The sequence below is a fragment of the Globicephala melas genome, chromosome 1 (genome assembly GCF_963455315.2).
Source record: "Globicephala melas chromosome 1, mGloMel1.2, whole genome shotgun sequence".
Lineage (NCBI taxonomy): Eukaryota > Metazoa > Chordata > Mammalia > Artiodactyla > Delphinidae > Globicephala > Globicephala melas.
In genome coordinates, this window is record NC_083314.1 from 139,986,133 (window position 1) to 140,010,123 (window position 23,991).

General features: G+C 43.8%; 1 protein-coding gene across 7 annotated transcripts in view; it reads left to right on the forward strand.

Moving 5' to 3' along the window:
- The window catches only part of DAB1 (DAB adaptor protein 1), a 1,173,077-nt gene extending 1,150,608 nt beyond the window's left edge, over positions 1 to 22,469 (forward strand). For 6 of the 7 annotated variants that reach the window (XM_060305010.1, XM_060305026.1, XM_060305013.1 and 3 more), the window contains 4 exons: positions 1,136 to 1,684; positions 5,470 to 5,597; positions 5,954 to 6,052; positions 18,653 to 22,463. In XM_060305010.1, coding sequence (XP_060160993.1) covers positions 1,136 to 1,684; positions 5,470 to 5,597; positions 5,954 to 6,037 — 761 coding nt within the window. In that variant the 3' untranslated portion in view covers positions 6,038 to 6,052; positions 18,653 to 22,463. Of the gene's footprint in view, positions 1 to 1,135; positions 1,685 to 5,469; positions 5,598 to 5,953; positions 6,053 to 18,652 lie in introns of all 7 variants that reach the window. The other variant, XM_060305030.1, reaches the window with a different exon arrangement.
- The last annotated feature ends 1,522 nt before the right edge of the window (positions 22,470 to 23,991 follow it).

Sequence of the window (23,991 nt, forward strand, 5' to 3'; positions counted from 1 at the left end):
TCAGAAGTCAGTCTTGGCCATCTGCGTGAGGCAGTGGGAAGAATGCTGGCTCTGGGGACAGATGACCACAGTTCAGGTCCTGATCCCAGCTTGTCTCAGCTGTGTGAGCCTGAATGAGGTGCTTTTCTTCTCTGAGCACCAATCTCCTTTTCCCTCAAATGGAGATGATGACACCGACCCTGCAGGGATTTTGTAAAGATGTGAAGCACCTAATACTGTACCTAGCATGTTGTAAGCATTTAATAGGTGGAAATTATTATTGTTTCTATTATTATGGTACAGAGTATCACTTTTGCTCCTTTTAAAATGACTAGATCTCACCTGAAAGGAATAATATAGCAAAAAATTACGGTGACATATGTGAGTACACCCCCTGGAGTTTTGCAGTGCCCAACCTATGCCACTGTATGAGGTGGTCCTGAGTAGATGCTAACTTACATTTTTTTTTTAATCTTTAAATTAACCCAATGAGGCGCAGAAGGTATTTTCTACCCATTTTACAGATAAGGAGAGGCTTAGAGAGCTTCTGCAGCTCTCCCGAAATTCCATAGATAAGAAGTGGCAGTCTGAATTTTAACCTTTGCCTCTAAAACTCCAACATTTTGATTCTTAATCATTTTGCACACCGCTTCGATGCTGAGAAGGAAGATGTTATAACCTGGCTTTACAACAAAGAGCTTGACTCTTAGAGAGCTGAAGCATTTGGGAATGCCCTGAGTCTAGCAAGAAGGGGAGGCAAGATTCAAACCCAGATGTGCCTGGTTTCCAGCGCTCTGCCTTTTCCACTGAGACACACTGGCTTCTGAGGTTGTGTGATGTCAGAAACCTCTAAGAATTATAAGACTATAAGAACTTTAAGAACTATAGTAATATTATCATTACTCCCCAGATCTCTGCCTGGTGTCCCCCTCACTGTATTCTAGTCTCTGCTTACAAGTCATCTCCTCAGAGCAGTTTTCCCTGACCAGGGCTCTAGAAGACAGACTCCAGGAGAGCAGGGACGTCTGTCTTACTCACCTTTGCATCCTAGCACACAGCCTGACACTCAACAGTTGCTTGGTCCCTTTCTGCCCATCACTTGACTCCCTGAATAATTCTTACCCAAGGCGCCTGACTTTTTCTTTTAACCTTGCAGGTTATGTTGCAATGGGCGCCGTCCTCCCATCCTTCTGGGGCCAGCAGCCCCTTGTCCAACAGCAGATCGCCATGGGTGCTCAGCCAGCAGTCGCTCAGGTGATGCCAGGGGCTCAGCCCATCGCATGGGGCCAGCCGGGTCTCTTCCCTGCCACTCAGCAGCCCTGGCCCACCGTGGCCGGGCAGTTTCCGCCAGCCGCCTTCATGCCCACACAAACTGTTATGCCTTTGCCAGCTGCCATGTTCCAAGGTCCCCTCACCCCCCTTGCAACCGTCCCAGCCACGGGTGACTCCGCCAGGTCAAGTCCACAGACCGACAAGCCCAGGCAGAAAATGGGGAAAGAAATGTTTAAGGATTTCCAGATGGCCCAGCCTCCACCCGTGCCCTCCCGCAAACCTGACCAGCCCTCCCTCACCTGCACCTCAGAGGCCTTCTCCAGTTACTTCAACAAAGTCGGGGTGGCACAGGATACAGACGACTGTGATGACTTTGACATCTCCCAGTTGAATTTGACTCCTGTGACTTCTACTACACCATCGACCAACTCACGTGAGTGCCCTTCTCTGAAGGCATAAACCCCCAGGGATCAGTTGATGCCTTGCTTCTGGCGTCAGAGAAATCACCTCGGTTGCATTCAACAGGCCTCTTTGTGTATATGACTGCTGCTACGAATAGCCTCCCGTGATTAGGTGCCAATCCTACGCACCTTCTCCACGTGCTTTATGTTTATTATTTCTATACTCCTAACAATGCGAGTGGCAAGTTTCGTTAGACCTGTTTGACAGATAACGAAAGTGAGATTCAAAGACAAAGAAAATAGACAAAAGGGTGGAATCGGATACAGGCCTGTTATTTATCTAGCATGTTACTCTGGCCCTTAAGTTTCTGTTCCCTTGCACATCCATGTATTCATTTATGTATATCCCAGCTCTGACACATAGATTTGGGTATGCCTTATTGAACTAAAAATGAATGGTGTATGTGCATTTAAAAAATGTTAGGGACAAGTATAAAAAATCAGAAAAGTAAGATCAGGAGAAAACACAGGCCAGAGGTAGAGCAGCCATAAGGCCTCCTACAGCTGGTAGAGTGGCAGCCAGAGTTTGCTCAAAGCTTCAGGTAGTCAGAACGCTCTGCGCTGGGAATCCAGAGAGTGGCGTGATTACTTACTAGTTTTGTGTCGATGGGCAAGTCATTTTACTTCTCTGAGCCTCAATGTCCTCATCTGTCTTAGGCTAAGGGTCATAAAAGGATTCAGTGGTACATGTACTAAAACGTTACGTGCCTCACAGAGTTGGAAGTATTTTTATCATCATTGTTATGGCATACTGAGCGGGTTTGCGCAGTCTTGGGCTGAGGTTCTCATCCTGCCTTCTCCACCCCAAACTGTGTCTTCGGGCAAGGGTGTGCTTCCTTTAACCTCAGCTGTGTCTTGGGTAAAATAAGTGAGCTAGCTTCAATAGCTCTGTGCCTTGTCCTGGTTCTGGCATATTCAGTGATTCTATCCCAGCTCACTTTTCTATGGCCAGCATCTGGAAAACCAGCCCTGTGCAGCCAATCAGAATCCAGATGTACTTGGGCACGCCGATGCCTGGTTGACACCACCCGGGGAAGGTGTCTGGTGATCCAGCCTGTGCCTTGACAGTTGATAAGGGGAAGGAAAAGGCTCATGGAACAGTGAGGTTGGCGTTTTCATTACTGTCACAGATGGTACGGATTACTGCTTAGCCAGTCCCGTGAATTGTCAAAAAAAATCTAATGTTAACACAATTAGATAGTGTCACTTCAGCAAGGTTTGGGATGCTGTTCTGAAAATGAACCTCTTCTATGGGTATAAATAACCTACTTCCTCTCAGGCCATATGATCTACACGGTGGGGGCATCTCTATTCACTCCAGCTCACGGGGTTTCAATGGAGAATCATGAATAAAAAATGAAATGCTAAAGAAATGACAGCCATGCAGAAAAAGCAAGCATCTTTTGAAGACAAGTGTCTCTCTTTCAAGGGGCTTGTGTGCCAGCTATATATATAAAAGAGGGAAGTTTAAGTTCTTTGAGGACAGGGAATATGTCTTAATCATCCTCGTGCTGCTACACTTCTCGTGATGGTTGTGTGGTGTCTGGCACATGGGATGTGTTTTGGAACGATTGTAGAGGATGAAGGTACAAAACAAAGGCTACTCAGCTACTGTCGTGTGTCAGAGCGGGAGATTTTGGTCCAGATAATTTTTTGCTGTGGGCGGCTGTCCTGTGGACTGTAGGATGTTTAGCAGCGTCCCTGGCCTCTAGCCAGGGCCACTAGACGCCCGGTAGCACACATCCTCTTCCCCTACCATGATGACCAAAAATGATTCTAGATAGTGCCAGATGTCCCTTGGGAGTAAAATTGTCCTAGATTAAGAACCACAGTTTTAGGGTATAGAGGTATTCTACAAAACCTTCTAAAGGTTCAGATACTTGCATAAATAAACTTCGAGTTTTGCATCCCACTGATTCCATCCAATAAGTATGAGCAGTATATCTCTCAGAATCGGCAGCTCTGTCAGGGTTCTCAGCCTTTAGTAAGCAAGAAACCATGTCAAACACAGTTCAGAATCCAATTACACTCATAATTATTAAGCATCTACCGCATATCAAGGTGTTTTCATAAAGCTTATCTCATTTAAACTCTCTCTAACTGGTTTGTTCTATAGGCATCTCATGAAACAAAACAGACTTCCTTTTAAATTAAAAAAAAAAGAAACAATGTTTTATTTTAAAGAAAATGAGTGCAACCTATCTTTTTTTTTTTTTTTTTTTTTTTGCGGTACGCGGGCCTCTCACTGTTGTGGCCTCTCCCGTTGCGGAGCACAAGCTCCGGATGCGCAGGCTCAGTGGCCATGGCTCACGGGCCCAGCCGCTCCGTGGCATGTGGGATCCTCCCGGACCGGGGCACGAACCCATGTCCTCCACATCGGCAGGCAGACTGTCAACCACTGCTCTGCCAGGGAAGCCCGCAACCTATCTTTATATCCTCTTATCCATCAGCATCACCTTTCGAATGTTTTGAGTGGAGAGGAACCAAAAGTACACCTCAAATAGAAACAGAAAAGCACAGTGGACTGAACACTGTCAGATTTGTGTTAAATCCCAGTGCTCCTGCTTCATAGCTGTGTTAACTCTAAGAAAGGCACTTCACCTCTCTGAGCCGCAGTTTCTTCATCAGAAAAAGACAATACGTACAGTAGCACCTTGCAGGGTTTATATTAGAGAGCATAATGAATGCAAAGTGCCTAGCACCGTGTCTAGCTTGCTGGCCCGCAATAAATAGCATCATCATTCTAAAGAGAGGTTCATCGAGGCCAAAGCAACCCACCAAGTTTTATAATCACTCACTGTCTGACAAGCAGCCAGATTTTGTAAATTCTGGGATGTAATGGCAGGGAGGGCTTGTCAATGGCTTTTGAAATTCAGCTACTAAATCAAGCCACGCCTCCCCCCCTCCCTTGGGGCTGAGCCAGTGCTGGGTATTTTCAATGCCAAGTTAGACATTATTGAAAAGAAAAACAAAGACATTATTGAAAGGAAAGTAGTTTCTAATGGCGTATTTATTAGAAACCTCTGGGATAACGGAGACAAGGGAAATGTGGGAAGGTTAGGACAGAAAATGGAGATCCTTATGGAACAAGGAGAAAAGTGGCAGCTGTGAAGTTGCCGTCGGCTACATTCATTTTCCCAGATCACTGAGACACTCTGTTCAGCACGTGTTTATCAAATACCTACTGTGTGCCAGGATACAAAGCCTGCTTCTACCACTTGCCAAGTCTGTGGCCTTGAGCAGTTTAGCAATCTTTACCTTCCTTATTTGTAAAATTGGAAGAACCCCACCTCGAAGAGGCTTTATGCGGGTCAGTGACATCGCCTGTAAAATTTCTGATGGCTTCCGACACATAGAAGGCACTCAATAAATGCACATCACTCTCCTCTTCTCTATTTATTCTTATTGAAATAATTACATGAAGTTAAGAAAGAAGACTGTAGTCCAGCAGGTCTCAATTTGAGTCTGCAGAAACACAGAATTTCTGATTCAGTAGGTGTATCTAGGGTGGGGTCCAAGGATTTGTATTACTATCAAGTTCCCACCAGTTCCTTCCTGACCATCAAATTTGTGAGAGGACAAGATTCATAGGTACAGAGGAGATATTAAACCGTTCAACCGATTTGACTTGTGATAGGAAGGGAGGAGTCCTGGGATTTGACTTGAATATAATCATATCCCTGAGGTTTCTGTGGGGTATAAACGGTTGCTGCCGGACACTTAGGATGTTTTCTTTTTTTGCATGGTCTCTATGTAGCTCCAACCCCAGCCCCTAGACAGAGCTCTCCATCCAAATCATCTGCATCCCACGCCAGTGATCCGACCACCGATGACATCTTTGAAGAGGGCTTTGAAAGTCCCAGCAAAAGTGAAGAGCAAGAAGCTGTAAGTGACCGGTTTGTTCTTTCGGTTTTGTTTTTTTCTTCAATTTAAAACCTCTGTATCTGAAATGGACAATGCATGAGGAAACCTATGTAGAAAAGAATGCTGGCTCAGACTCTTAAGTTCTAAAGGGGTGACTAAAGGCATTTTCTTTTATGTTCAAATGAGCAGCTGAAAACCGTTATCCTTTCATTAAGTTGTTACTACAAGTTCTCACATTTGCGGAAGTGGCATCCTCTAAAGGAAGTGCTGCCTCCTTTAAAATAACAGAATGTATGTGTGCATGAAAATATGCCCAGCTGTCTTATATTTTCAATTACTGAAAAGAAAAAAAAAAGTGTTATCTTCTTGTGTTCTAGCCTGATGGGTCACAGGCCTCATCCAACAGTGATCCCTTTGGTGAGCCCAGTGGTGATAATATAAGTCCACAGGCCGGTAGCTAGATAGCACAGGTCTGGGTAGGTATCTGTCCTTTTGATCTCCCACCCTTAAGCCATCCGCTTTCCCTTTTGCTTGTTTGTTACCTCAAGTCACATCCCTGATGTTTACATCATCTCGCCTTGCCTGGTGTCTGTTTTCCACCTTGTTTATCCTCATGGATGCATGACCTTTGACATATATTGGGAGGTAGGGGTAGAGGTGAGGAGTGGGGAATGGTCGTATTTTATTAGTAATATGTTCTGAGGGGAGGGGTGTTGCTAGCAGGAGGCATGGTCAATGCTACTGAACGTGGACTCAGTGTCTAAAATCATCAACATTCTGAGATGGACACATTCTGCCCACCCTGATTCTTTCTCAGTGAAGTACGGTCCGGATGCTTCAATCTTTTAAGCAGCGTGTCAACTGCATTTGCCTACACTCGGCAGATCTAAAATAAGGTCACCAACCAAACACACTGAGAAGCCAGACTAAGGAACAAAAACAAGCAGTGCTTGAAATAAGGTTGATAGAGACATGAGATCATCGTAGTCCATTTTGTCTGGCCAAAAGGGGCCCCCGCACCCTTTCTGACGTGAAAGTGGAATTCAAAGCTCAGAGACGTGTCACGTTCGCTTCTGAGGCTCTGCTGTTTGCACCTGTGTTACAGCCTGTGGTTTGCCACCAAACCACTTCAGACTCCATCAGCAGCGGCTTCAAGAGAGGGGTACTTACATTTACTAGAAGTGGGTTTTGGCACTTGAATTTTAATACATCTGATTTTATGGACAGAAAGAGGGGCTGATGAAGCGAACTTTCCCAGGAGACAGAAGTACCCCTTGTTACCCAGGCATGATTTCTAAGGTCACTCCTTGACGAATGTGTTCAATTTTCATATACTTCTTTAGCTTTCCATAAACGTGTAGGACTGCAAGGCCCTACCGACAGAGCTCTGTTTTTAGACCTGAACATTATGGTCAGAACCATTAAAATGGTAAATAGTTTTCACTGTTCATAAGTGGATTCTCAGGCTACCTTGGAATCAGTTGCAGTTCGTGTGTAAGTTATTTTGATGCTTCTTGAAAGCTCATCCAGTGTTTTGAAAGTGCATTTTGCTAATAGATTTTATGATTAAAGAATCTCACATACCATACTTCTTGCCATGTTTCACCTCAGTACGATAGCACATGAGAACACATCATGCCACGCACATGCCCATCTAAAAATCCAGTCTTGCATAGCTGTTTGGGGAACTTGTGATACCGGCAAAGTCAATGTTCCAGGAAAGACAAAAGTTGGAGATGATGGGTGGGCGCCTTGGGAAGATTCCCCCAGAGGTTTTTCTACCCCTTACATATGTTTTACTTCACATGCTCACCCTTGCCTTGAAAAATTTGATGAATGAACTGGAGGTGACAAGGGCCATTCATCAGCGTAACAGCCAACATCATCCTAAAATTGAGTTCTTCTAGAGAATGAAGATGACGTGCAGCATTTGCAGGTCGATGTTTCACACCCTCATCTTTATGAGCCTGTTATGCTTGAGACAGTCGTACAGGCTCTTCTGTGAGGCTTCAGCCTGTTCCGTGTTTGATGTTCTGTCTAGAACCCCAGGCCAAGGTTGAGTTGTGAACGGACGTGGCATAGTCTAGTGGGAAGAGCTCAGAATTTGGAACTTGAGCTCAAATTCTAGCTCAGCTACTTAAGAGCGGGAAATCTTGGGCAAGAACCATACTTGCTATTGAGCCTTGGTTTGCTTATCTGCTGAAAGGGCCTCATGTATACATTACATTAACTAAGATAGCATATGGAGACAGGTACTCGGTCCTCGGCTTAAAAAAATCTGGTTCTGGAGCAAGAGTGAGTTCAGAATCTGGTGCTAGCGCTTATAAGCTATGTGACCCTCGTGAGACGTCATAATAATTCTCGATCTTATTTTGCAAAATGAGTGTAAAAAGAGTGTTCTCCTCATAAGCTTATTGTTTGGACAATAATCATAGGAGGTGACGTGTGTGGAGCTCTTAGCGCAGCATCTGACACAGGGAAAGCACCCGAGAGCTGTTAGTTGCCATCGCCACCACCAACACCATCACCGCCACCCCCATCATCATCCTATGTGCTCAATAAATGTGGTTCGCCACTCCCTTGGATTTTATACGTTTAGCCCTTATGTCCTCGTGTTGAATAAATTCTACCATAAGGACCCAGGCCACTGGCTGGGAGGTTTTGCTTTTTACTTTCTATTTGCAGGTAACTAATTTTCAATATGCCTCAAAATAGCTTTGGGAAAAAGAAAAACCCTACTTCTTAGTTTTCTGGCTCGCCCTGTCCCATAATCAGAAGGACCCCTGTTCGGGCCTCACAGGCTGCCTCTCACTTCTCAAAAAATGAGCAGCCTTATCTTAGATTCACATGTAACTCATAATAAGTAGCTCCCAGCTCCACAGGAGGGCTGGGCTGTAATCTTCCGTGAAACAGTTTTCTCCCTTTGAAGGCTTAGTCTGGCAATTACACAATTGCCTATCAAGAATTGCGTTCCAAGAGGCTGATGCCGGCCTTGCCGACACATCCCTTAAGACACCCATAAGGAAAGTCCAAATGAGCCTTTTGGGCCCCTCCTTCAATAGCAGAATAAGCCACGTTTGATCTGTCTCCATCCCATTCACCCGTCCACCCAACTGGAAATTTACTGACTGCAATTTCTTAGGGCCTTTCCAGGCATTTGGAAAAAGGATACCATGCCGAGGGAGTTCCGTCCATGGCTCTGTTTTCCCCGCTGCCTCCATACAGTTGGAAAGCAAGAGTCTCAGCCTTCTTATCACCCTTGCAACCATTATCTCCAGCTGCTTTTTATTAGAAATGCCCGCACAATTCTGAATAGGGAGGGGTGACATCTGTTGATAAGTTAAAACCATATTGCACCCTAGTAAGAGGAAACGGATGGCCTCAATCCTCTCAGGAGGAAGCTTCGGGGCCAATCTCAAAACAGCATTTCTGTTTTAGCAATAAAGGGGAATATCTTCAATTATTTCATGTTTTTCCCCTACCCTCCCATCTGGGAGAATCACGTGTCTTTGAAAGACTGGGTCAACAGGGGCAAAAAAAAAAGAACCCAAATAATATTATAATGGCTGGCGTGGGAATGAAAGGTAATTTATACTCCACTGATATGTTGCTGGAGCAATTTTAAGGGCGAAATGTTAGCTTTTGAGGAGATGAAAGAAAAAGGAAAACATTTATTTGGTTAAATGGCTAAGTAAATAAACTGCCTATCAGACTTTCCCAGCTGTCAAGTCAAAGTAGCGTCTGTAACAATGGGGAATTGTTTGGTCTGTCTCCCTTAGTAACAGCAGATATTGCCATAAAAAGTCACTGTCATTTGTTAAGACCAATCTTCATAGTGGGAACCCAAGACATGTAAAATGTTACCTGATGGATTTACAGTGTTCAAGGGAAAAGAAAGCAGAACTTCAGATGCTTTTGGTAAGAGATTTAAAAAAAAAAAAAGGAAAGAAAGAAAAGAAATGCCCAGAGTCAGGGGACTTGGGTCTGAATTATGGCTCCAAAGCAGGTGACCTTAGGCAGGACTTTAGCTATAGCCCCTGGAACCCCCAATCACCACATATGGATGAAGACGAATCATAGCAAGAGCGCCCTCCTCAGGCTCTCCCAGAATCAGAAGATACCATGAGTATGAAAGTGCTCTATAAGCTTTGAAAGTAGAATACACGTATTTGGCATTATTATCACTATGCTGTTTTTAAATAGAATCACATAACAAAGAGCCTCAAAGCAGAGAACCACCAAAATGGAAGAATAATCTCTCCTTTTCATGGGCATAGCACTCTGAGGCAGGTCCGAGCCAAGCTAGTCCAGGCGGGAGATGGGAAGGCCTGGTTGAGAGCAGTGTCGGCCAGGTTGGAGAGATGGGCGTGATGCCCAGGGATATGAAAAGATGGAATCAGGAGGAGGTTAAGGCTGCAGGGAAGTGGGAGGTGAGGAAGAAGAGGGCGTGTGCTAGGATGACCCCCAGGTTCCTGCCTGAGTTGGGGGATCTAGGTGGCGCCAGGCATGTGCTAAGGAATGCAGAGCTGCAGGCTTGAGCAGAAAAAAGGCCAGTTTACTTTGGGACCAGTTGCACCCGAGGTGCCCTTGAACTTCCAAGCAGAGATGCCGGTGGACTGCTGCATAGGAGACTCTGGAGAACAAAAGACTAGAAATGGAGATTTCAACATGGTGTTCAGCCCCTAGAGTAGTGAGCACACCTAGACTCCACTGATCATTTAGACCCGAGGCCAGCACACTCTCTGGGACTATTTACGTTTTTGTGGGCCATCTGGCCTTTGTCACAACTAATCTGCTCTACTGTTGCAGCAGGAAAGCAGCAAAAGCGCATAAAGGACTGGGTGTGATGAGTGCCAATAATACTTTATTTACAAAAAAACTGGCAGCCACTAAAATGGGCCAATGGGCTGTCGTATGATGACCTCTGAGTTAGATCACGCTTACTGTTTCTAGAATCACCCTGCAGAAGCTAACGCAAGGAGGCTTGCATTTACTATGACTAATAAAATAAATGTAAAAATTACTAGGATGTTAACAGCACTTTTATAGACATCACCTAATTCAATCCTCAGGGGAATGCTCTTAAGTATTTTTATCATTCCTATTTCACAGATATGACAGGTGAGGTAGAGAGGTTTATGACATGTTGAAATCACACGATTCACATGTAATAGGGCTAGGATTTGAATCTAGACCCAGGTTAAATAACGTAAGAGCGCTCAACCAAGACCGGGACACCTAGGTTTCAGCAGCCTCGCTGACGTCATTGCTTGTGACCTGAGGCAGACGGCTTCATATCTGACCTCTGGTCTTCTCTTTGGTAAAGCAATTCCCACAGGCCCTTCTAGCGCTTACATTCTAGGACCCTCTAACTTGCCCACGGTCACCCAGCTAGAGCATGCAATCCCCAGTCCTCAAACTAGATCTTCCAACAGCAGCCTTCTCCCAGGCTGTCCTTATTCCCAGCTAGTGAAGGAAAGGCCAGACGTCCCTGAAGTATGTTGACTTCATTAGGGGTCCTGGTGCCTATCTGGGTGAGAGCCAGGACCCACTCCTGACCACCAGGAAGCTACTCAGGACAGGCCATCCTGCTTATGGCAGAGAGCGGGTACCAGCAACCTCAGTGCCCTCCTCTGCTACCTGACAAGGTCGAGAAAGGTGAACTAAATCTGCCAAGCAGATGATTGTACCCATTACTATTGGGGAAGTGCAGAATTGATCAGGACATGTGCAGACCCCCTGGGAACTCAGAGTGTGCACCTCTGTGTTCACCAAGTGGGTTTCAGCACCCGAGACCCCTGGAAGCGAGTGCGTTTAGCAGCAACTTCAGTCTCTAAGGCATCATCATTAAATTCATCTGTATTCTGAAGACTTTCCTACTCTGAAGGCCAGATTTTCAGGCTGAAAGTGGTCAGAAAGCTTTATTGTTTCCCTCTCCTCTGAATAAAAAGGAAAGGAAGACTCCTGTCCCTTGTTAAAATTCCTTATGTCATATGAGCTCACTTATTATGTGTTACAGTCCCATGATGTTGATGTTACAAACCCCATCGTACAGATGAAGAAACTGAGGCCCAGGTGAAAAGCCTTCTTCAGTTCATACAGGTAGTTAGGAAGTTGCTGGGGTCTTTGTGGCTCTAAACCCCATGCCTTTTTCATGGATTCAGGTGGAACTTTGAGTTCTTACAGCCTTATTTCCACTCCCTGGTTACCATCACCTTTTTCATTTTATCAGGCCAGGAGATGTTAGACCCTGCTGAGCTAGGCCCAAGTGTTCGGGCTTAAAGACCCTGAGGTTGAAGTTGCTGCCTCGGCAGGGCAATGCTGAGGACCTCAAGCTTTGGCTCACCTCCTAGCTGCCGTCTGACCCCCAGCTTGGCTCGGCATGGCTCTTACCCCCAGGCTCCCAGTAGGGGCAGAGATGGGCTTGCTCAGCAGCTAGATTGCACGGCGCGTGACCTCACGTCCAAGACCACCTTTCTCAGCGTGCCACATCTTCTCCCCACTCATCATTTGTTTTGGACATACCTTTGCTCCATGTGGCCAAGCTTTCCAGAAACAAACACAATGAAAATTAAAGGGATGCAAAGTCATAAGCACAATTTAGGTGGCTTTTCCAAAGGGGCTCATTATAATGTGGGATTGGAAACTATATGCCTTTATACTTCAAGCCGGACAGGTGGAGATAGGTAGGGAAAATGAGGGAATAAGCACAGAAAGGGGAGTCCAGACCCTGGGCTGCCCTCCTGGCTCTCTACTGATTCCTGCAGACTTTGGGGGGAAAAAAAAAACCCTCCCATCTGGGGGCCTCCATTTCTTCCTGTAGGAAAGGAACCGTCGGATCGATGGCCTTTCTTGCTTTGACATTTTACAAAAGGGGTCATTGTGGCAGTGGAGAGGACAGTGGGCTTAGGAAAGAGCTGGGTGTGTTTACATGAAACGCTCAGGAAAACAAATCTAATCTACAGTGGCCGAAAGCAGGTCCGTGGTTGCCGCACTGGAGTGAAGGGTTGACTGAGCAGGGCCCCGAGGACGTTTCTAGGGCGAGGAAATGCTGTATAGCCTGATTGCTCTGGGGAGGGCCAGATGGGTGGATATGTTTCTCACAACTCATCCAACTGTACACTTAAAATGGGAACATTTCACCGTATGGAAATCACACCTCAACGAAGTTGATTTAAAAATAAGAAGAGGTAAATTCATAGAGATGGAAAGTAGATCAGAGGTTAGTTACCGGGGGTTGGGGGTCAGGGGTCAGGGGGACTAGCAAGTCACCGCTTAATGGGTACAGAGTCTATTTGGGGTGAAGAAAGAGATTTAGAAATAATGGTGATGGTTACACCACACGATGAGTGTGATGAATGTCCCTGAATTGTATGCTTAAACATGATTAAAATGGCAAATGCTTTGCTCTAAATATTTTACTGCAATACAAAAGCTAAAAAAATAACAAAGCTGGCTATATCCCAGCTCTGCCCTATGCTGGCTGAGTGACCTTGGGCCAGTCACCAAACTCTGGGGAGCCCTGCTTCTTCCCTGTAAATGGAGATAGGAATACCCAGGGTACAGACTCTGCGATGCCCAAATGAGACCATGTATGTGATCGAGGAATCCCCTTTAGAGACTGTAAAGGTTTCTGTAAATATAAGCTATTATTACTCTAAATCTGTGATTCCACTTGACTTCTGTACGTGAGCTCATACTTCATACTTAAAGTCACCTGCAAACACGTGGAAGTCTCTGCCACCCACAGGGCCCTCCAACCAGATCCTTTAGATTAACCCCGCATTCTCTCTACACAGTTTCCCAAGGCGGATCCTGTGCCATTATTAGGTTTCCTAACAGCCCAGTTAATGCTATGAAGTAGTGTCTATGAAGGAGATGGACTTTGGAAAGCCACCTACAGGTGATTTTTAGGCCTAAAACCATCTTCTGTAAAGGAAGGATAGAGCCACTTGCCCAGACATAAGAAACGTAACCGTTTTTGGAGTACCTCCTCCTTGCCAGGCTCTGTGCCAGACAGTCAATGTGTATTTTCTCCTTCAATCCTCAATGAGGATTTCTAGACTCATTTTACAGACGAGAAAACCGGAACCCAGAAGGGTTAAGTAACCTACACGGAGTTTTTTTTGTTTTTGTTTGGGTTTTTGCGGTACGCGGTCCTCTCACTGTTGCGGCCTCTCCCATCGCGGAGCACAGGCTCCGGATGCGCAGGCTCAGCGGCCATGGCTCACGGGCCCAGCTGCTCCGCGGCATGTGGGATCCTCCCGGACCAGGGCACGAACCCGTGTCCCCTGCATCGGCAGGCGGACTCTCAGCCACTGCGCCACCAGGGAAGCCCTACACGGAGTTTTAAGGTTACTAAGTAGGTGACAGTGAGAAAGAGAACAGCAGCCTGACAGCCAAGAGCTGGGCCCTTGGTGTTCTGTTGAACATAAACAATTTCACAGAACACCATTGTCCCACAAAGCATTCTGCGACCGTGATGGGTCAAGACACCTCCAGACCACTCGGTAGCCATGGCTGACAGGAACATTGTCCAAATTCCAAAAATGACCAAATATTCTTCTCTCCTGGCTTTAGCCTTGTTCCATGCTACCTGCCTTCCAGATAAGAATTATTAAGGTAAGCATACTCCAGCTTCCTGAAAGCATCCAAACCAGAGAGAAGCCTTACTTTCTTGACCCTCCCCCTAAACATCTAATATTAGCCTAAACCTATAAGAAGCCCTTTCTAATCACCTCTTCCAGACTTGCCCGCGGTTCCCCTCGTTGTAATGAGTAATAAACCCAACTTGTTCAAGTGCAGGTGTGTTCGCGGTGGCCTATGGCTGCAGGCAGTAGTTGGCAGTAGGAATACCAGCCTGGATCTGCCCGATTTCCCATCTGTGTGCTTGCACTCTTTCATTGCACCTCCCGGAAAACAGGGTATTCAACTTAAGTCAAAGGGTGGAGAGTTGATTTTTTTTTCATTTTTACTGCATGGTTTCTATCTACTTTGTTGTCCTCTAGAAATGAAGATTATTAATATGTCAGATTCACAAATGAGCTTAAAGTTCAGAAGTGTTTGCCAACTCCCAGTAAGAGAAGCACTTTCATTCACTCATTCACATCCTCATGCTCCATGTTAGTGGGTGCGCCTGCCAGTTTCCAAGCTTGGGCTCAGAATTTGGAATGCTGACGTGCAAGGTGCAGCGGAGCTCACTGTGTAGAAGGCACCAGGAGATAACATGATGGCAGTGTAGACTCCACAGGGCACTGCTGGAGTCCGGGGCAGAGTGGTCCACGTCACCTACATAGTACAGGAAGCCCTTCTATTTGGGCTGGTTCTGAAAGTATGAACCCCCAGGTGCAGGACGAGGAGAGGTCCTGAAGGTGGAAGGAATTGTCTAAGCAGAGTCTCAGGGATGGGAAATCCCATCATATCGGGGGGACCAGATGTACAGGGAAGAAGGTGCAGCCTAGGAGAGAGAGGAAGTAGATGAGGCCGGATGGGAAGGGGGAGCCACGTTGGAAGGGCCCTGTGGACCATCCTGAGGAGTCTGCGTTATCCTTGGGGGCTTAAGGAGCTGGGAGGGTCGTTCTAAGCAGGAAACTGGCATGACAAAATCCATTTCAGAAAGATCATTGTGACAGAAGCATAAGAATTTTTTTTAAGCATGATGTACGTGACTGGAAGGGTAACTTTTTTTTTAAATAAGCTTATTTATTTTTATTTTTGGCTGCATTAGGTCTTTGTTGCTGCGCATGGGCTTTCTCTAGTTGCGGTGAGCGGGGGCTACTCTTTGTTGCGGTGCGCGGGCTTCTCATTGCGGTGGCTTCTCTTGTTGTGGAGCACGAGCTCTAGGCACGCGGGCTTCAGTAGTTGTGTCACACGGGCTCAGTAGTTGTGGCTCGCGGGCTCTAGAGCACAGGGTCAGTAGTTGTGGCGCACGGGCTCAGCTGCTCTGCGGCATGTGGGATCTTCCCGGACCAGGGCTCGAACCCATGTCCCCTGCATTGGCAGGCAGATTCTTAACCGCTGTGCCACCAGGGAAGTCCCAGGAAGGGTAACTTTTGATTCATGGTCTGGAAGGGACATTTATTAGCTCTAATGGACTACGAGACTAATGTGTCTCATGTGCCCAGTGAAGGAGCTTTGACCTTACGCTGTGGATAATGAGGAGCCGTTGAAGGATTTGAAGCAGGGCTGAGATGTGGTCAGATCTGACCAAAGAAAACAAAAAATATCAACAGCGTGTTATGTTCATGTGTGATTCCATTTAGGCTTTTTGGAATGTTGAAAATAGCTTAAAGACCCCGTGGTGACCTTGCCAGAAGTCAGGTCAGAAATTTCTGGATCAAATGATTTCTTAGCTCCCCTCCAGCTCTGACAGCCTAAGATTCTGTAACAAGGAAGGTAAAGCTATTGCCAAAACGTATAATGCGTCAGAGTGTCAGACTTTGGGATTATCTGCTGCTTGGGGTTTTACACACCACTGCTCCCCTTCATTTAGTGGGGATAATTGAGAGGTGACTGCAGTCGTTACCACTGTTGTGATGGGTATTTGAAGCTAAATTCCGGCAAGCAGGAGATGTGTGAATATTTATCTCAGCTGCGGAAAGTTAATGCAGTGTGGCATTAATTACCCTGTCTGAGCCTGCTGTCTTCTTCTGTTTTTAGGTGTCATTCTCAGTTGAATAAATTAGTTTCCAAAATTGGAATAAAGCAAATGTAGGGTGAGATCAAGGCAGCCAGACTTCTTAGGGCATCCAAAAAGCAGAGTGAGCGGAGAAATTCTACCCAGGAAAGATGAAGATGCATCCTTGTAGCCCAGCGGAGGCAAAAGGAAATGTTTCCCAGTAGTGGTACTTCCCTACTTTACCACTCTAGCTTTGCTCCACCCACCTCACACCCAGAACACAAACACACAGTAAAGTTCCATGTTTAACCTTACCACAGGTATTTGAAACATTTCAAGACGTTGGCAGAGAATAGATTAGGTGCTTAATAAATCATCTTGCTATAGATTTTGATTTTTGATTCAATTATGGGAGAATAAAGCCAAGGGAGAGTGTGTTTAGGACAAAGGGATCAGAACAGTGAAAAAAGTAGAAAGTGTATTCTAGACATTCATTCATTCATCAGACCTTCATTGTGCACCTACAGTGCTGGGTCCGCATGTAAAATGGCAGATGGAATGGGAAAGTGGTACAAGTAGGGCGTGGAAGAATGGGCTTTCCTACTTTCTATCATCAGATATTTGGAAGAAGTGTTACACTTATTCTTTATGTTTCCAAGGCCGGTATGAAGTCCCATGGGTGGAAAGCATCGAGGGACAAATTGGCAGTCTGTTCTTTTACAGAACTGGGTGCCTCAAAGGGTAGGAAGCTCCTTCTTCCTGAAAGAATACAGAGATGATGAGTTCTAGAAGAAGACATCCTGTATCTACCTGATCTCAGGAGTCCTGGATTCTATTCACGGCATGGTTACTAAGTAACCTTGTGACTCTGGGGAAACAAAAGCTCTCTTCGTTGGGCTTTACATTCCTCATCTGTAAAATGATGGGTCTGGACAAAATTATCTTCTAACCCATCCCCACTTTACAATAAAAGTGAGTAGTACAATATATTAAATCCATGACAGGCAGCACAATGACTTTGAGATCACACAACCTCTTTGATTTTCAGTTTTTATCTGCAAAATGAAGATGGAAAGAATATAAACCACTCCCAGGACTGTTACGCAGGTAAAATAAGACATAAGGGTACTTTATAAACTCCAAAACACTCTACGACACCATAGATTGAAGGTTTTTTTGTTTTTGTTTTAATGGCAGCTGTTACAATAGATGAGAAAAAACACTGGACCTTACTTATAGGTCCCATGTCCCAAACTTACTAGCTGTGTGACCATAGACAAACTACTTAACTTCTCTGTGCTTGGTTTCTCCTTTGCAAAAGAGATAAATCACCTGCCTTACAAGGCTGTTGTGATGTTTTCAAAAGACAATGTACTTGAAAATGTCTAGCATGGCGCCAGACACACAGGAGAAGCTATAGAATGCCAGTTCAATCTGTTTCTTCAGGAAAATAAGCAGTTAAAAGGGATCTTTACTCACATGGCAAGAGGCAGGCTAATATATAAAATATGACAGAATTAAGATGTCACTGTGTCCTTTTAGTTCTGGTACAAATATCCAAGAGTGACAGCAGGAAGGCCAACTTTAATAGAAGGGCCTATGCATGCCTAAGGCCAGAATATTGACGTGATCTGCTTGGCCAGTGCACCCTGGGCCACTTCAACAGGAGCTGAAGTCTGAAGCGATTTCAACAAGGCCAAACACCATTTCCCATCTACATTTGGACTGGAGGTTTGCTGTGTCATATGTTGGTGAAAACCCTTGTGTATGTCTTAGGACAGCCCCATGGGTGCAGGCAAGTGACCCGCCAAACCTCACACAGCTGAGTGGATCGAAACAAGTTCGAGAAGCTTTTAAGTAAGAGCTAACGGCACGATTGCCATTTCTCTCATTGTAAAATGCACCCAGTCATCACTGCTTGTAGAAACCAAAGAGCGGTTTGAGATGGAAGTTCAGCAACCTCAAGTGGATTTCATAAAACCGTGTTGGAAAAATGTTCACTTGACTCATGGTCATTGTTACCATGTTCTGAAGACCTGTTCCTGCTGAGTACTGTGCTAGAGGCTTTATATATATTCTCTCTAATTCTCTCAAGAACCATGTAGGATAAACAGTATTATTCCCATTTTGTGGTTGGGGAAACTGAAGCTCAGAAAGTGTAAGTATCTTGTCCATATCACACAGCTGGTCCAACTCTGTCTACTAGACCCTGCGATTTCCCTAACAGGCAGTCAGGCTCAGCTTGAAAACCAGGGGCAAAACTGGGTGAGTTGTTCTTCTTAAGGATAAAAAAGATACCAAAATGATACGCACCATGACTGAATAATCCCAAAATAACCTAAGGTCATTCATCATAAACTGTCACCTTTCTGTTCTAATCCCAAACCCTCCTTCCCATGCTGTCTCAGAAAATCCTATCCGGAAAAGAGCAGATCTCACTTTGTCCCTCTGTCCATAGGAGCTGGAGCCTCTTTATGCGCAGATCAACAAATCTAAGAAATAGCATCAATGCGGGCTTGTGGCGGGTGCTTCAAGACTGGCATGGAAATCAGCATCGCGACAGGCTCTCTTGTATTCTTTCACCTCACCTCATCCCACGAAGAAATTCACGATTGCCCAATGGAACTCGTTTGGAAGAGGGAACTAAGAGTTTTTGGCAACCACTGGCAGATATCTATGGCAGCACAAAAACAAACACACAAAAGCATAAAACATCATACCCAACATTAAATCACAAATCAAGCAAATGCTTACTTGACAGAGAGTCTAAGCTCTCTTAACACGTGGGTTTAAGATGACCCAGTATGCGAAACCATAGTTCTCTTTTCATTTCTCTACCGGTTGGCCACTGTAAAGACATCAAATTTGGAGTGACAGGCCTCAGAGAGTTACATCAGGGTTGGCACTGACGTCATTTAGGCAAAAGTAAGAGGTCTCTGTCACCACAATATCATCATCCGTATGCCTTTCCAAATAGGATGATGTATTCACATCACTCCACAAGGCCTGGTCTGCCATTTTTTCCCCTTTCCTTTCTTTGTCATGTTTGAAAATTAATGGGTGTACAAATTTTTGTATTGCTTTTGACTTTTTTTAGATATTGGTGAAGAAATCGAACTGGGAAAAAAAAAAACCTCACATGAAATGAATTCACTTGAAATCACAAGACAGATGAGTGGTTGATGATTCTTTTTGATCAAGAATGTTGCCAAAACAACCCCTTAGCTCTTCTGCATCCTGGTGAAGAAAGACAGCTTTCGGTTTAACGTTCACTCTGTGAGTAGGAAAGGACATCGAATCCCATTGATGAGAAAGATGAAGAAGGCATCTGATTTCCTCAGAAGCTCTAAACTCTAAGTCCAATAAAATGAGATTTTTTATTTTTCCGATATCTTGCTGCTGTGATGCTATGCAGACAGTGTCTTCTCCACGTGCCATTTTCAAAGAAAAGTCATTTGCCAAATAATTATGGTACAATCCTGGTAATGTGGTTTGAGATCTTAAAAAATGACTTTCTAATGGAACAATAGTGACATGAATATTCAGAGTAACAAACTGATTCCGTGGTCACAATGGTTCATCTCTATCTCTTTTTTCTACATCAGAAAATTCAAATGGGATTTTTATTTTATAACTTGAAACAAAAAAAGCTTACCATGAAACTCTTTAAATATTTAAGGGAAATGGCTTTAAGGAGTTCTAATGAAAAAAAATTGCCAGTTTTTTTTTGTAAATATAGATGTTAATGAAAATGCTTTTTAATAATGCCATTACACTGTAGAGAAGGTAGCAGATTGAGTGAAAGATGTGACAAACTCGATGGATGGGGCTCACTTTCCAGAGGTTACTCTGGAGCGTATGGTAGGAAGCTGGAGTTCAGGGGCAGCAGGCAGGAGCAGTCGTCCAATCAGCAGCTAGTGATCAGGAAAGGAGCACGTGACTCCATCAGCTAATAATCTAAGCCTTTCCGCGAGAGTACCGGCCCTCTGCATAAAACAAGAAAGAGACAGTTCACGCTCTGAAGGCCTGTGAACTGAAACTCCAGTTTCAGATTCTGAAACTCCCTCCCACTTCTCCACTCCCAGCGACCCCCGTAGACATCATTGGACTGTTTGTACGTGAAACAGAAGAGTTTAAGCTTCCTTTTTTTACATTTATGAGACAAAAAGTGCAGTGTTCGGTTCGTATGTTTAGCACATGATTTTCATAAAGAATCTATATATTTTTTGCCCTACAGAGAATTGTTCTACAGGTCAAATGTGTTTTCCTGATGTTCCTATGCAGTTACAGTATGTTGAATTTAGTGGTTTAACACTAAGAAGAAAACTTTAAAAAATCATGTGATGAATTGGATTGGGGGTGGGGGTGATTATTCTCACTTGGTTTTAAAATTTGAAAAGTAGGATTTACCTTGATATGAATGACTTCAATTGGCCTGTGTACTTTGATTCTTCATATCAATAGAAACTAAAATGGTTTGGAAGAAGGTATACTTGGTGACCAAGAAAAAAAATGATAAGTCAAGGTGATTGTTTGAAGCCCAAGTTTTACACTATCAGGTCACTGGAATCTGAATGTTTTCCAGTTAACTGGAAAAATGTCCATTACAGAATAGATGTAAGCGTCACCCTAATGTGCAAAGTCTAAAGAACCCGAAACGTGAAAAGGGCCATTTACCTTCCTCTGTAGCTGTCACATGTTGGTCGACATGATTTCTTCAGGAATGTGCATACCTTTGATGAGTTGATCCTTCCACATGAAGGGGAAAATGGGAAAGGTGTGATAACCATGAGAGCTGTCCTGAGACCAGTTCAACTGTGTTTTCTGAGGATTTGATGAGATAGGCAGTTCCCATGGGGAAATGACTTAAATCGCTCTGTTGTCCATGAATCTGATTCTAAACCAGTGGTGCTATCTTCTCCCTCAATATGGCTGTCTTGAGTTTGTCTTGCAGTATCACACCCTTCCACTGATTCCGTGGGTTGCTTCTGACACATTCAAAGTGAACTCTGGCTGATGTTGCTATTTCAGGTACACCGTATGGAGCTCATTTCATAGAAGAAAGTGACAGCCCAGTGGACTTGTCATCATTCACTGAATGTGCTTGAACATGTAACTGGCTCTGAACTTAAAGAAGATGGCCCCTGTGATGCGTTAAAGTGAGCAGAATAAAGTCAAGATTTTAAACTGCCATCCATGTTAGCATTGGCAGAATTCTGCTGTTTAATAAGCACTATTTGGGGAACTCAGAACCACCGTATCCTATCCCAGGAATACAGTGAAATTTCCACATAAGAGCTGAGGTGCCAATACCAAAAGGCCATGGGGGAGTCTGCACAGTTCCAGTCAGATTGGTAGAAAATCCACATGTACAACTGTTAATTCCTCATTCTTCACTAGCACGAAATTTGTCACTTTAAATTTTGAAACCAGGGAAACACCACCTGTCATTCTGTCCCCATTCCCCATAGCTCTCCGACCTTTACATGCCGCAAGACTTTTTTGATAATTCGTACTCATCCCAGTGTCTACTGAAACCCCATCACGTAATGTACCGGGCACCTTCTTAAAAAAAAAAAAAAATGTTTACTCTGTGGGTTTGGTTCATTTCAATTTCTGCGTTCTGACACATATTTTTTTAATAAAGATGAGAAAGAGAAAATGACTGTTGCAGTACATTTCTAGACCTACTTTAACTTTACCTCAGATGACAGTTTGTTAACATATATGGACACATTATTTTTAACTTTATGTACAATGCATTCAACAGAACAGCAAAATTTTTAGAAATTTTCCATTAATTTCTGTAACACTCCATGTAAAACTGTTACAAATAAACATGTTTGAGAACAACAGTTTAGCCTGGCTTTATTCCACAAGCTTCTACCGGATATTCAGGTGAGGGATCGGAAGAGGAAATTGCTTCTCTCAAAGCTGCCATCAGACCAGGTGAAGGCCTCTGTTTTCCTGGCACTGGGCCAGAAAAAGCGAGCTTCATTGAGGAGTTAGATCAGTTTGTCTTCCGTTGAATTCAGGTACTGGCTCCGCTTGGAAAATCAGCCACAGCGTGGAATGAGGAGGATGTTGTCAGAAAAAGCACACCACGTATAGATGCAGTGTTTGGACCACATTTAGCATATGGGACTTTCAAAGTTGGGAAAGACCCCAGGATTCACCCTATGGATTTGTGTCTTCTACTAAAAAAAAAAATAAAATAAAAAATAAACAGAAAACCTGCTAAACGGTTGGAAGACCAAACTTAACCTAGACTCTCAAAGCCCCATAGTTCATTTCAAGAGCATCTGCTTTAAGGGACTCAAAGAAGGAAGCATTGATCTTCCTTCACATTCCCCACACACTCCACACAAAAAACATAAAAGGAAAAGAAGTCTGAAGCTGGACCTTGACTTATATTGAAGAACAGAAAAAAGCACGTGTGTGTATTTATGTGTGTATGTGTGTGTGTGTCATTTTTATTTCCTCTTGTTATTAAATCACTTGGTTGATCCAGTAATCAGCCAGCATACAGATTATAATTAGGTCATTGAGATGCCAAAAAGCACCTCTGTTTAGGAATGGTTATGTTAATGGTTGTATAAACACATGCCCTCAATCTGGCCTCCTTAAACAGGAAGTATAAAACAGATGTTACCAACAACTTTGAGAAAATGAGAGAATGGATTCCAGCAAAATAAATTTAGGCCAAATAGAAGAAACAACTTTCATACAGTAAGAAATGCTCACTCTTGGACGGAATTGTTAGAAAATGTTACAGAAGTCTTTCTGGATAAGAGCGCCTCATACTTGTTGAGCAGCCAATATGTGCCCGATAGATGCTCCCTGCTGTATGGCCATTGCCTCATTTAATCTTCTAAACAGTAGACGTTATCCCCAATTTATATATCAAGAAACTGAGACTTGGAGAGATCGAATAACTTCTTCAGCTAGCAGATGGTAGAGTTAAAGTTTAAATTTCGAGTCTCTTTACTCATAGTTGATTTTAATTTTTTTAAAAGCTGGATATTCACCCTTTTAAATAATTCTACATGGTCTTGTTGAAAAGCCTGACCTTCTATGCCTCTTCGCGAACCTCTAGTTGATCTTTGATAAATAAGTTCAATTTCTAACTTCCTCCAGTTTAAGTAAAAATTTTAAAACATTAAATCTTAGTATCTTAAGTATGTTGCCAACTGTTGTAGTTTCTTCTGTAACTGGCACTTTTGAAATGGTATGTGTCTGAGGGATAAAAAAATATACCTTTTTGACCAAGTAGTTCAAGTTTAGCTGAAAACAAGCACTGGTGATTTACTTTTCCAACCTAACTGAATCTTAAAGAAGTGACAAATTAAAAGGTATCCTATTTAACTGCTAGGCGGATGCCAAAATAAATCAGACAGACATACCTGCTTTCATTTTGTGCTTCAGAGCAAACCCTTGTTGTTTTGACAGCAAATGGTTTTTGTTTTACTCAGAATGACAGTAGGAAAAACGCCTAGAATAAAAACAGGTTTCATTGAAATCAACCTTCAAAGCTTTGAAACCTTTTAAAAGATGTTTAAATTCAAGGAAATAGTTAGCAACAGTGCCTGAAAGATAAAAAAAAAAAAAAAAAGTAAACAGACGTAAATGGCTTTCAAGCCATTTACTGACGGATTCTCAGTATTTATGTTAAAATAGGGATAATAGCTGCCACTCTTGTGCTGCTCTGTATCTATATGTGTCACTCATTTTCCAGCTGTCATTTCCAAAGTTTTACACAAGCCCTGAGAAGAAAAGAAATGTGCTCCCCATTTTATA